Below are 13,951 nucleotides of genomic sequence, written 5' to 3' on the forward strand. Positions count from 1 at the left end.
GACTCCATACTTTCCGACCAGCAATTTGCTTTCTCACTTTTTCCTCAGCCCTATTTAACACCTGATTAGAATACCCTCTCTTCGCCAACTTGCATCTAACAATATTGAATTCCCCATCCAATGTGGTTCTGTCATGAACATCGTCACTAACGTGCTTGAATTCTCCGTAAGGGAGAGAATCAAGTAAATGTCCTGGATGCATGCTGTCTGCACTAAAAAAAATATTAGCCGCGGTTTCCTTATAAAATGGTTTAAAAGACACTAGCTTGTCTTTATCCACAAAGAACTCCAAATCTAGAAACTGTATCTTGTGTCTGAGTTTGATAGGATTGGCATGAACTTCTTAAACTATTAAGTTAAATGCAGTAGGAATGTAGGGGGTTGCATTTCAATTTTTTTTGATGCACTTTAAATGTTTCTGAAGCACTTTAATTGCTCAGGATGCACTTTAGATTTAAATTTTCTTGACTCACTGACTAATTGATCAACTGTTGTAGGGTAAAATGTTATAGTATTTGTTAATCTAGAGATGCATAAGTGCTTTTGTATTAACTTTTTAAATGATAATGTTAAATGCAATAGGAATGTAAGGGGTTGCATTTTTGTATGTTTTGATGCATTTTGAATGTTTCTGAAGCACTTTACTGCTCAGGATGTACTTCAGATTTAAATTTTTTTGACTCACTGATTAACTATCATTTATTCTATAACTGAATTGAATAGTGAAATATATATAAAGTACACCATTCTTGTGCATGATTATCCCCTCTAAGGCTTGATACAGAAGTACTAGGGAAAATGGATGGTGAATGTTTCTCCAATTGTTTGGTGTGTTTTTTTTTCTTTTTTTTCTTTCTTTGGTGAGTTGGTCCGTGGAGTGGTGTTTTTGGAGCTCTTTAACTGAAGCATGCAACATCACAATGATTTCCATTACCTGAATACTGAAGGAAGAAAAAAATGAAATATGAGATATATATATATATATATATATATATATGTGTGTAGGCTGAATTTTTCTCACTACTTGCGCAGTGCTGTTTCTTAAAGATGTAATCTAACATTAAAAGGAATGAGATTTAGAGAAGTAAACATACATATATATGTCTATATCCATATGTCTATATCTATGAACAGTGCAGTAAGTAGCAATTTTGCCTCACAATAGGGGTTCTCTGCTGGGTCCCCTGTGTCTAGAGTTTGTACTCTGCATGTCCTTCCTGGGTTCATGTGGGATGCCTGAGGGTGCTGAGATTTCATCCCAAAGGCATGCAGTAGGCAAATTAATGACTCTAAATTGTCAAGAGTTGTATGTGAGATATAGAGGAAAGGCCTGGAAATCTACTTCCTTTCCCCAGTGGCCTACAATACTGTGCGTTTCGTGGTGGCTGTATATGGGACCAATATAGGAGCTGGGTGTGACTCAACACGAGATGTAATCAATGCATAGGATTACTTACAGAACGGTTGCTGGTCTATGTATAATTAGTGCGTAATACAATAAACATGGTTAACTTATTAATGTGCCTGTTTAAATGGCTGGTATAAGGATACCACAGTTAGTTTTTTAGACATGACCTGTGCTATGCACAGTAGCATAGACAGAGGATTTGGTACAAAAACATGCAGGAAAATCAAAACATTCACACAGCTCAATACAAACCTTGAAAATTCAGTACAGTCAAACACTCATAATAAAATCAATTTTTCACATATGTTTATTTATCTATTAGAAAACATGCTGACAAAGTATTTATTTTCATGCTTCACATCTGTGTAATGGCTACAGACCTAAAATGGATTCACACTGAGCACTCCCAAAAGAACATTCCAGATAATTTATTACAGTATTTTTTATTTTTTCCAGGTATTTGATTTTAGTCCACAACACGTTTCAAACAAGATTCACTACTCCTTTGAATCACTCTTGGTGGCCAATGCAAGCCTGTTCAGACCTGTTAAATATATTTAAATGGGCCATTACACTTCTTCTCCAGAGAAATAACTGGTAAATATATTGTAATGGTGTAGATACTGATTGCTGCATTCAGCTACAGCTTATATGTGGGGGATGACCTATTTATCCGCTGCACCTGGGAAGATTAGAAAGCTCAACAAATGGACTGATGCCAGGCAGGAGGCATCCTTTTCTATTTTCATTTTCTGTCACATGCAAGATGAATATCAAGAGTTTTCATCCGTTTGATGGGAGGATGTGGATCAATAATAAAATTACTGCGTGTAATGCAGTGGGTGGAGAAGAATGGTAGCCCAATGATTAAGAAATGGTGCCAATAACCAAAACTTTTTGAGATCTGTGTTAAACTCTCTCTGCAGTTTCCTTTTCAACGGGTGACTCAATAGCAAGGAAGTTGTCATCCTGATACTTATGTAAATAGGGCACTGGTTTGAAAATGAATTTTTGCATTATACTGGGAATAGCAGCTTACATGAACCACAGAAAAAATGCAATACATAATAACCCGAAAAGTCTATTCTGCTTTGGGCAGCTTCATGTAAATAAATGAATCTTAAGTGCTGTCAAGTACTCTGAATTAGTTTGTAAGTATTCTGAATTTCCATGTCAGCCATATTATGCATATGATTAATGCTGTAAAGGAGAACTAACTTTTATACACCTGGTTGTCTAATGCTGTAAAAGCAAGGATACTAGAATTTGAGATGAAGAGAGGTACAAGCAGTGAACATATTTACAGAAGCTTGTTTTTGTCACCATAACTGTTATGAAAGTGCAAGTGTAAAATAGAACAGGCCGGGACCATAAGGGATCTTCATGTATACTTGTTGGATTGTATCTTACGGTATTTCTCAAGCTTGAATGAAATGAGTTCACCTTTGTGTACCTGTTTATATAACATTTTATATTTGTTTTCAGTATTAAGTTTATATATTACTAGGTGCATGACAGGCGTAAGACTTATTGCTCTTTAATAATGTTGACTGGTGCTGTTTGACATTAAAATTTCTATACACTAATGTATTCATCAGTGCCTCTTCTAAACTTGTTCAGGAACTAGCAGTGTTTCAATAAGAAAGAGAATTTATTTCAAAAACAAGGTAAATGTTTAGGAGAGGATAGGATATTTTGTGGCCCAAAAAACAAAGCTCAAATCCTTTCAGGAGACTGACACCAAGAGGAGGGATACCTCTTTCAGCCTAAGTAAGACAAGTGTCAAATCCCATCAGTTTTATTAATGCCAAAGCTTCAGCATGGTATGTCATAACAAATAGAGTGTACGGTCAAAAACTGTCACCTCTGCAATGTTACACAAAAGTAACACTAAAAACATTACGATACTCATGAAATACCAGGCAGGCCATGGGATAAAGTAGTTGCCATTTGTTTCATGGAAAGTCAATATCTAATCTGTGTTGATTACTATCCAAAGCATTCTTAAGTCATTAAATTGCAAGGAACATCATGTGAAATGATGATGTTGATGAACACTTTTTTCATATCATGGCATCATTGACATCCCTGTTGATAACTGTCTGCATTTTATCTGTCAAGAATTTTATAAAGTGAGGGGTTCACAAATTATTATTAGGCAAGTGGTCTGAATGAATAGCCAGAGACCCTAACTGTACAATCAGGGGAAAATCGCCAGTAGACATACCTCACTTCTTAGTAATGCTGCTAATCCCAGGAGTAAATTTAAGTGACATCACAAGGAACTTAACTTGAAAGACATCAAATGGTTACACTATTTAACATGCAAGGGTAGTTTGGGTAATAAACCTGTTCCTCCAAGAAGTTCTATGTAGCTGCGTAAGCTATGAACACCCTTTTCCAAAGTAACAGTTAGTACAAAAATAGTAGTAGTGTTGGTGAGCAATGAACATATAGTACGACATTCTAACACAGCTGGTGGTTTCAGCAAATATCTCTTCACTGTGATTCTAAATGGCACGTCGTAAGAGTCATACATAGCATAAAAAAAAATCACAACAGAGTATGTTTCTGGTTCAAGACAGAATTGCCATCTAATTCTACTGGAATACAGAAATACTCCATTTCAACAGTTTGGGTTGGCTGCAGTTCATTTTGTGACAGGAAAGAGACAGACGATAAAATTATCTTATCTATATTACCTCAAGCTAGAGAAAATACGGAAAGTAAAGTCAGCTTGTCAAAGTTTAACAAGTGAAGAAATATATTACATTGGATGTGCTGAAGCATTGTCTATACTAAAGTCTAGAGGAATCATAAAAAAAAACTCAGAATACATTCAAGAAGCACTTGGAGGAAATGGAAGCTGACGTGGCATGTCAAGCTAAAACAGTGGGGTGCTAAACTGTGGAAGCAAGAGAACTGCTAAAGCCCAGGAAAAAATCATACTCTGTTGTGATGTTTTTTTATGGTATGTATGACTCTTACGACTTGCCATTTAGAATCACAGTGAAGAGATATTTGCTGAAACCACCAGCTGTGTTAGAATGTCGTACCTTGTCACCACAATAAACAGAACATGCCGGAGGGATAGATTCCTGTCCCAGAGACTTCCCATACTCTGCAAAAAACTACCTATCTATATCAAACAAAGCTCCTCATTAGCACTCTTCAAGAAAAATCTTGATGATTGGATGGGAAATAGGAAATTCACCCCGGGGATCACTTTTGTGACTCTGCTCAACAGTGGCACAGGAAAATAATTTTCTTGGGTGGCAAAAGCCAGAGCACCTTTTTGGCTGGGCTTGTATAGGCCCTAGGGCTGATAGCCTAGTACCTACCTATGAACCCAGCTGTAACCATGGTTATCTACATAAGGCCTGAATGCTCAAAGTAAAAAAAAAAACCCAGTTTCTAAAAGAATGCAGGCGGAAACAAGAGGTGACATACTTGCCAGTTAATGGGATTGTTACAGAAATACAGATACCCTGATCATAACATTTTTTAGTCACTAAGCCGCATGAATAAATGGTTGAGACAAATAGCTGGCAATATTTTTCTGACATGACTCGAACATAGCACAATCCCACTGACTGCTAGAGAATTTAACATATCCTGACTTAGGGGGGAGCATTCATAAACCCATCCAGATGGCATGACTAACAGATTATGATAGCAAACACTGATTTATACAGTTGCCATTTAATAAATGTAAATTTCTGTTACATAAAAGTAACTGCATTGCATTGTTTCTTTATGCTTATATATATATATATATATATATATATATATATATATATATATATATATAATGCAATATCTCTAGAGCAGTATGGAGCATCTATTACCTGAATACTCCCAATTCTTTTAGATTAAGGGGAAGATGTAATTTATTTTCTGTTTAAAGAGTACTATGTTTGTATGATGTCACACACTTCTATCTTGGCCTAGTAGTATATGGATACAGCTATCCTGTTTAGTGTCTGCATTTATTCTTTATGTTTGAAGTGCTTTGCTAAAAATAATGATTTCAGCTTGACAGCCATGTTCAGCTCCATCTCCAGACCTAATTGTGTTATGAGTTCAAGTAGGTTCATACTTTCATAGACTGGATTGGTAAGCTTGTAACTTCCTGACCTTTAAGGCCAGTGCTGCCATTTTCCACTTCCGATATGCACATCAGGATTGCTTTTGAAAGAAGCAAGTGATTGACTTCTTATGATGACTTGTGACTTCTGGCTTGTTATGGAGAACATATTCAATAGTTTATTTATTTCAGTTTGATGACCGGGGGGGGGGTCCACTGGGCTCAGGAGCCTATTTTCAGTGGAAGCCCGGGGAGAAAAGCTCCAACATTACATAGCAAACATTAGATTTTCAGATTAAAGTTACAAGACAAGCAAAATACAGTTAATATAGAGGGTGTAGATACATAATAAAACCAGAGACATGAACTGGTAAATTGGTAAAGCTCCACATTACATAGTAGACATTAAATTTTCAGATTAAAGTACCCTTCAAGATGCAGATACATAAGATAAGCAAGTTAAAGTTAATATTGAGGGTACAGATACATTATAAAATTAAAGTCATATGTTGAGAGGAAAACATTCCACTGGTTAGATAGAAAAATGTGTCTTGTTTGGGTAGTTATGGTAGAACAGGCACAAATGATAAGGAGAGCAAACTATATATAATATATACAAAATGTACAAGAGAACGCTGAAGAGCGAGTCATTTCTAGAGGAGTTAAGCAAAGGGGAAGTAGGGAAAATAAGATTTTTAATGGGGAGAGAAGAAGGCTAGGTGGGTAAAGTGCAATTGCACTTCCAATTAGAGAAAAAGGAGTGATGATGTGATTTGAAGTTGTCCATGTTTTCAATAGTTCGAAGTGAAGGAGGGAGTGAGTTCTATTTTTTGGCTAGGGAGTCCAGGAGGTGCTGTCCAGCAGGGTGGATTGGAATAGTCTTGGAAAATGTTATGTAATGCATCTGTCATGTATTTTTAAATGATTGATATTTATTTTTAGTATTAAGCTCATTATTCTGGTTTTCCCCAGTCAGCTCATTCTAGGCAGAGAGAGAGAGATACATTCAAACAGAATCAAATTAGACTCATAGACCAGGAAAAGGTCACTTCTATGTTACTTACAACACCCCCCCCCCAAAAAAAAAAATTGCAGTTTCTACAGCCCTTCTAAATAGTTCACACATTCTATCACTGTATTTTCTGTAGCAAAGAATCACTATATATTTAAAAGGGATTTGTTGGAAGGCTACAAAATACACCATTGTGTTCAATAGTGGATCATTATCAGTGAGGTATAAAGTGTACAACTGAGTTCCCTGCTGTGACCAGACTTGCCTTTTAGAATGCGATAGACTACAAAATCTCCGTTTCTGACTTCAGTAAATGTATACTGGTCAAACCAATCAGTACTGTTCTAGAGGTGCTGTGCTTGTGAATTCTACCTTAACAAAAAGCCTTAAATACAAGATTTTAGCAAAGCTTTCACTGTTTAGCTTATTATTCTTGTGATTGTCTTAAATACTTGGGTTTTTTACTCGTGCTACAATCTGATTTGTAAATGATGTCATAATTGCTAAAAGACAGTGGATCAGTAATGCATTCTAGAGTTGATTAATTGCAGTGGATGCTGTGTTACCAAAAGAAAAGTCTATGCAGCGGTAAAAGCATCAGACTGTCATTCCCTGTAGACAAGGTCAGCATTAACCGACTGATTTCTGATGCAGTTGTGATAACAGCATTACTCGTTTGTTTCCCCAGAAAGAATGTTTAGTGAGTAAATATAACAAAGCGGAGTTATGTTTTCATAGAAACTAAGTTTTATGGAAGAAATGGGTTTACAAATAAATGGTAAATTGGCAAACAATGGAAAAAGTCATCACTGATTATGTTAGTGATATAAATTTTGAATAACTGCCGCAGTCTTAAATTTGCCCAATAAATACTGTAATTTTAAAGAAATGTATGGCAAGAGTAGAGATGAAAAAGACAAGGGTAGGGCAGAAGTAGATTCACACATCTGTGCGATCTCAAATACACAGCAACATATAACTATTAAAGATTATATACAGATTTCTGCCCTGTGAAAATGTATGCATGCATTTGTATATGGATATTTAAGAACTTACTTATGTGCATGCATGTTGATTCTTTCTTGTACAAACATATTTTGATATCTAGTTACATTTTTTATTGTATCATTTTTGACCCTATACCAACAGACCCATCAAGCTCTAAGGGCCATCATCCAGGTAACCATGAGGGTGCACTGTGATCTTAGCAATGAGAGCATTTTTTTTTTTAATGTATGAACCTTAACCTTCCCGCCTGTGGTGATATGATCACCATGAGGGCCACATGTGTCCTTTCGGTTTATCAATGCATCCCATCATGTGCCAAAAGGGGGCAACCTTCACCAGCTTCAGTAACTATGCCCACATCCTCCTGATCCAGCCATCTGATGACCTTCCAGGGTCCTGTCAATGAAGCTGTCCTGCAAGCTAGACAAGAACCAATGTCTGTCCCTCCATGTAGGATGTCAATGCCATCAAAGTCAAACTTAGGTTGCCTGGGCTGTAGTCAGGCTTTTTTTGTGTAACCAACACTGGCTATATGATTAATTTTTATGTCTTGTGTTTGCTGTGAAAATGAGTGTTCCTCACTAAGGAACATGAACCTTGCAGCTCTAATAACCCCATTTATCTCCATTAATCCTTCCTTATCTCATATTGTCATCACCTTTACTTACTGCCTCACATTCATCCTACTTCCTTCTCCTTGCATCTCTCTCATTTCTTTCTACTCCTCTTCCCTCTTAATGCCTCTCACCTTTTCTCTGTCTTTTCCTCAAAGTATCCTTTTTGCAACTATTCTCACTTGCCTCTTCTAATGTTTTCATATCTCTCTATATAATGATAGGCTGCTGCTGCTGTAGCATAAGCCATCTTTGGTCACTATGGCTACATCTTATCCATAAAACTCTGATCAGCATAATTCCATTTTTACATCCATGTTCTCACTTTAACTGCTTCTTGAACTAAATGTTTGTAGCATATTCTTAGATCTGTAAATATGCATATATATTTGTATTTTAGCATATCTGTATATCTGTGAATATGTTTTGTTAATTTCTTATGCGATTCTATTCACCTGTGCTGTGTCGGCAAATGGTCCATTGAGATCAGTGCACTACCCCAGTAAAAAATATAAATAAAAACAAATAGTAAAGAACAATTCAGTCATCAAAATATAAATAAATGAAATAAAAATTTTCAGAAACAGCTTATATTGCCCAGCAAATACACAATACTAGTCCTCTATAGGATGGCAGAGAGTAATTCATATTTTTCTTTCGCTTCCATGTGTATATGCATGAAAGCACTTAAAGATATGCAAACAAATGTACAACACACACACAGTCAGTAAAAACAGGATCACACGCAATAAGCTTAGCGGCCTTAAGTCAGTACAATGAAGCTGACATTACTTTTAATGGCCTCAGTAATTAACACACTGGCATAACTGAGCATTGTTTCAGTTTTTTCTCCTCTGTCTAGCTCATTGTCTATCTTATCTGATCAAGCCATTTCTCCCAACTTACCTAATGTGAAATGCACACCATCCTAAGGTGGGTAGTAGTTGACTGCACTGATTGCTGGAATATTTGATTGTGAAAGTGAAGCGCAGTGTAGTCATCCACAGACGCAGGTTATTATTTACCCTCTACTCCTCATTTGGTTCCTACGTGTCGAATAGTGAGTGCATGCACTGATATCTCCATCTTTTGTGCCTACTTACAACACACTTTGTACAGGCTTTGACACTGCTATGGGCCCAAGGCTAACCTTTCAATTTATAAGAGAGGGCTGCCCTCCAGTGTAAATCTCCCTGTCTCCTCAGTAGCCATGGCTTATTACATCCTATGACCTGCAGCAGATTCCTCAGGTGCTGGATCCACTGCTTGAACCACAGTCACCTGCATCATATTTAAAAGCTTTACCTACAGTGTAACCATACTGACTATACTGAAATAACACGTGAGACCAGAAATCTGAGTGCATAAGACATTACTATGTCATACATAAGCTTTGAGTAGGTGTTTGTTATGAAGGATGCATAGCAATAAGCATTCTGTGTACTAGCAACAGGATATTATAGTCTGACAGGCTACTAATAGAGGAACTGAGTCTGAAAATACAAGGCTCAAGTCTAGCATACTCCAACAATCCATCTACCAAGAAGGCACAATTCTGTGTTGAATGTGCTACCTAAATGAGGTGGGTTTTCATGTAGTTCCACAGCTTTTTAACCGCCCTCAGCATTGAAAGTGGAATGAGATTAAAGCTATGGAATACTGCTAAGGCTCACTAGAACATCTACGGCTCTGCATGTACAAAGTTTGCTTCACCTGCTTATCACCTACGTTTATCTATCTGAGAACACAACTCATGCAGTTAAAACTGGCCAGGAATCAAGCCACTGAAGAAACTAAGAAGTGAATCACCTGCACCCCATGTGGGTGCAAGGGCCCCCTCCCTATGAACATATGACTGACTACTAAACAGCTTCATGAATAAAGTGAGAAGTTTCTCCAAAAATGGAAAAAAAAATCACTGCTGGCTCAAACATAAATACTGCCCCAATAATTTCCCATGGAAAACATTGGTTAGTGCAAAGAATGGATTATTGAGGAGTTGGGGCTCAGACAAATACAGGGATGCCACAAAGTTGTACTTTACAAATGAAATGGTGCTCACCCTACTTTTTTTCTTTAATCTGTCCTACTGCTTCCAACACACTGTAAAGCAGAACAAGTTCTTGCTTATTTGCAGAGTCGGCAAACCTAATTAACAATATGTAGAGGAACTCACTGACCTGTCATATGCCTATAGATCATGATTATTTCATTCATGTTCTTATAGTAATTAAAGGGAAGAATATACATAATGATCAACAGACCATTCTTTTTATAATGTATTGGATTTTAGTCTCTAGTATCTAATTATCTGTAACTTTTTGAAGTACTGTACTCCAATGAAAAGGAGATTGTCTATCATTTCATTGTGAGATTTTTCTCTGTTTTTACCTTGAATTAGATGAAGTCATCAGAGCTGGATCAGAACTTGTTCACAGAGATGTACTGTAAAGTCTGTACTGCCCAGCTTATATCTGGATCCCAGAGGGTGGCACATTATGAGGTAAGAACAAATTTGCAAATTCTACCGCCACTGTAGCTGATAGGCAACCATTGTTTGTTTTCCCTTTATGCCCGAGGTAACTGAAAAAGTACTTCTATTGCACTACATAATCTGAACTAGAAAAATGTGATGTGCTTTCTGTATTTTATATTGGATGCATGCATTGCTCTGGGTCCTTTGAGTTCTATATGTATGTATGTACAATGTCTTAGAAGGAATATATCAGAACACATGCAAAGGAGTACTATAAATATATATATATATATATATATATATATATATATATATATATATATATATATATATGTATATGTATATACACACACACAAGTATTCTGGCCACTCAAATAGTATGCAATACATTTGCGTTAGGAATATGATGTAAAAAAACAACTCCTAAGTTTAGAGACTGATTTTCATCTGGTTAAAATCGTATGTAAAAGATGCCAAATTTTTTCCCCTCAGGCTACTCATGCCTAAGAGCCAATCAACACCACAAGAAAGGAGGGGGAGTAGCAATACTCTTCCCCAGAAAATATACTTGAATTCCATTCTCCAAACTAACACCCAACTTCTCCCCAGCCGAAGTACTAATCTCTATATTAAAACTTATAACATTTGCATAATTGCTTTGTATATTCCTCCAGGAAAACAACATACCAATATTAGAAAACATACTTGCCTGGGCATCCCAAGACACAGATAATGAAACCATCATCCTAAGTGATGTAAACATTGATTGGCTAGACATTGCCCAAAACAACCCCTCAAAAAAGAAACCTTTGCAACTTCTCCCAACTAATTCAAGACATCACCACACCCCACAAAAATAACAAATGGAGCTCCACAATAGACTGGTTATTAGTGTCCCACCCTAACAATATCACCACTGCAGGCATACTACCTAATACCATTAGCAACCACCACCCAGCATGTATCCTAAGCACATCTACCCCAGTCCAAGCCAACACCAATACAAATTTAACATTGAGCCATTTCACACTGAGCTGATCGAAGGAAAGACACTGAGGAAACTCGGAGCTATAATATATAACATTAAGTATCCTGTTTTTTGTTTATTTTGTTCTTTATTTCTTTGTTATTTATAGCACTTTGTGTACTGTGTATTTTTCTAGCTAGTTTCACTGTGTGTGAGGTATTAACTGGAAATTGTCCATTTTTATTAAGCATCTGTTGGGGTGTTTGTTTCTGATAACTTGTTGCAGTTGAACTCTTTTTTTCAAGAGGCTCCTTTAGCTCTTTAAAACTTTCATTTAAAGGCTCACTGCTGCTTTTCAGCTGTGAGAAACATTTCTGTAGTTTGTTTCTCACCCTCCCTCCCTGTTGGCATAGTGTTTTTATAGTTGGTGGCTTTGCTGTTGCCTGCCCCTAGTGTAAATTTGATTTGGGACCCTCCTCACAGTCTAGTGTCATTACCTCATTCTACCCAGTACAGGGAGAACATTTGAGATGGCCAATCAGCTTAGTTTCTGCTACTCCCTTCTCTCTTTCCTTTATCTCTTTCCACTTAAAAAAAAAAAAAAATGTATTTGCTTTTACTGTATTTGTGCTTCTTCCTACTTTATTTTGCTTATGCGTCATCTTAAAAGTACTCAGTTGTATTTATTACTGCTTGGTGTAACTCATTCTAAGCCTTTTAGTTTATGCACTTGGGCTTCAGACCAGTTGTTTTACATTAAGACGGTTTGTGGTCTGCACTGTAGTGGCAGAACAGGTAGCTTACATCCTTCTAAGTTGGGAACTGCTGATTGAGGGCTCAGTGTCTGTTATTCTAAAAGCGTATTAATTCTGGTTTAAGCACTTGGGCTTCAGGCCAGTTATTTTACATTAAGAGGGTTCGTGGTCTGCACTCTTGTGGGAGGAGAGGCTGGACTCTGCCCTTCTGAGCTGGGAATTTCTGGTTAAAGGCTTATAGTACCTGCATATTTGAACTGCTTCTTACTGAAATTGGTACACCTTGTTTGCTGTAGCATAAACTAGATCCAGGCCTGCTGAATCTAGCTTTGTTTATATGCTTGTTGTTTGTTTGCTTGTTATTTCCCTGAAACACTAATTCCACCTAAAACACGGTTTTTCACCGCTACTGTGGATCCCTAGTGATCTGCATTGCTTACTGTACTTATTTCCTTGTTTCACTTGAAAGAAAGTTACTGTTTGTCATTTTTGCATTTAAGTTACCTGTAACACATTGCATTTAAGTTACCTGGCACTTGCTCATTAAGTCAGCACTAAAAAATTAAAAGCACTACACCCTCACAAACTCCCCTTGAGTACCTTGTTCCCCACTGGCCCTTTTTTTCAATTATGAAGGAATTCCCAATACTATTCTAGCATGTCCAAAGGTCAGTTGTCAATCTCCTCTCCAGTCCAGCTGGTGAATCTGGGAATCTTGAGGCAATGTTACAACTGCCTCATGTACACAGACAACCCTCTCCTCCTCCCAACAAATTCCAACACATGTGAGAGATGCAACCATATAGCCAAACTGGAGGCTAAGCTCTCTCAACTCAGTACTGGCGTAACCAGTCAGGAGGAGAAGGAAACCACACTCACTACAATTCCAGTCTTACATAGACCTACCACGACAGCAAACCAAACACATAAACACACAAAAACATACTCGGAGGCTCTAAATAAAAATCTGCCTAAGCAGCAGAGACCTCCACAGCAGAGACCCAAGCAACTGCTACCCCAAAACAAAACATGTGCAACACATAGCTCACAAAGCCAGTGTGCCGAACAGTCACAGCCCTTAAGGCTAAACAACACACCTGATACACTTGTAATAGGTGACTATCGTCAGGCACACTGACTTCCCGCTCCCCAGGCTGAACAAGGGGAAGGTCACGATGAGCTGCCTGTCGGGCGCTAGGATCTTCCACATAACACAAGCACTCAGGTCACTCCAAGGCAAGTACAAATATGACTCAGTCATTGTCCATGCTGGTGTGAATGACCTGAGACGTACCTCCCTGGACTACATGAAAAGAGACATAGAGGAGCTCTCTGAGCATGTAGCCCAGGCTGGTATGACCCTGACCTTGAGTAGCATCTTACCCTCACCAAGAATGATGCTACAATATGAAGACAAGATGATCAATTTCAACAATTGGCTTAAGTATTGGTGTCATTCAAAGGGGATCCAATGCCTGTCAGCCTGGGATGACATGCTCAACAAGCCACGATGCTTCGCTAGGAATGGCTTGCACCTGTCACCCCTGGGCTTTCGGATATTGGCAAAGGCTCTTGCTACCCCTATAGTGCCTTTTTTAGGCAAGGCTCAAAAGACAAACCCACC

General features: G+C 37.7%; 1 protein-coding gene across 1 annotated transcript in view; it reads left to right on the plus strand.

Annotated features, from left to right (window-relative positions):
* ZMAT4 (zinc finger matrin-type 4) overlaps positions 1 to 13,951 on the plus strand; it is a 2,083,697-nt gene that overhangs the window by 176,041 nt on the left and 1,893,705 nt on the right. The window contains exon 2 of the mRNA XM_044083036.1: positions 10,531 to 10,632. Coding sequence (XP_043938971.1) covers positions 10,531 to 10,632 — 102 coding nt within the window. The remainder of the gene's footprint in view (positions 1 to 10,530; positions 10,633 to 13,951) is intronic.

The sequence above is a fragment of the Protopterus annectens genome, chromosome 9.part0 (genome assembly GCF_019279795.1).
Source record: "Protopterus annectens isolate FY-2018-M chromosome 9.part0, PAN1.0, whole genome shotgun sequence".
NCBI lineage: Eukaryota > Metazoa > Chordata > Ceratodontiformes > Protopteridae > Protopterus > Protopterus annectens.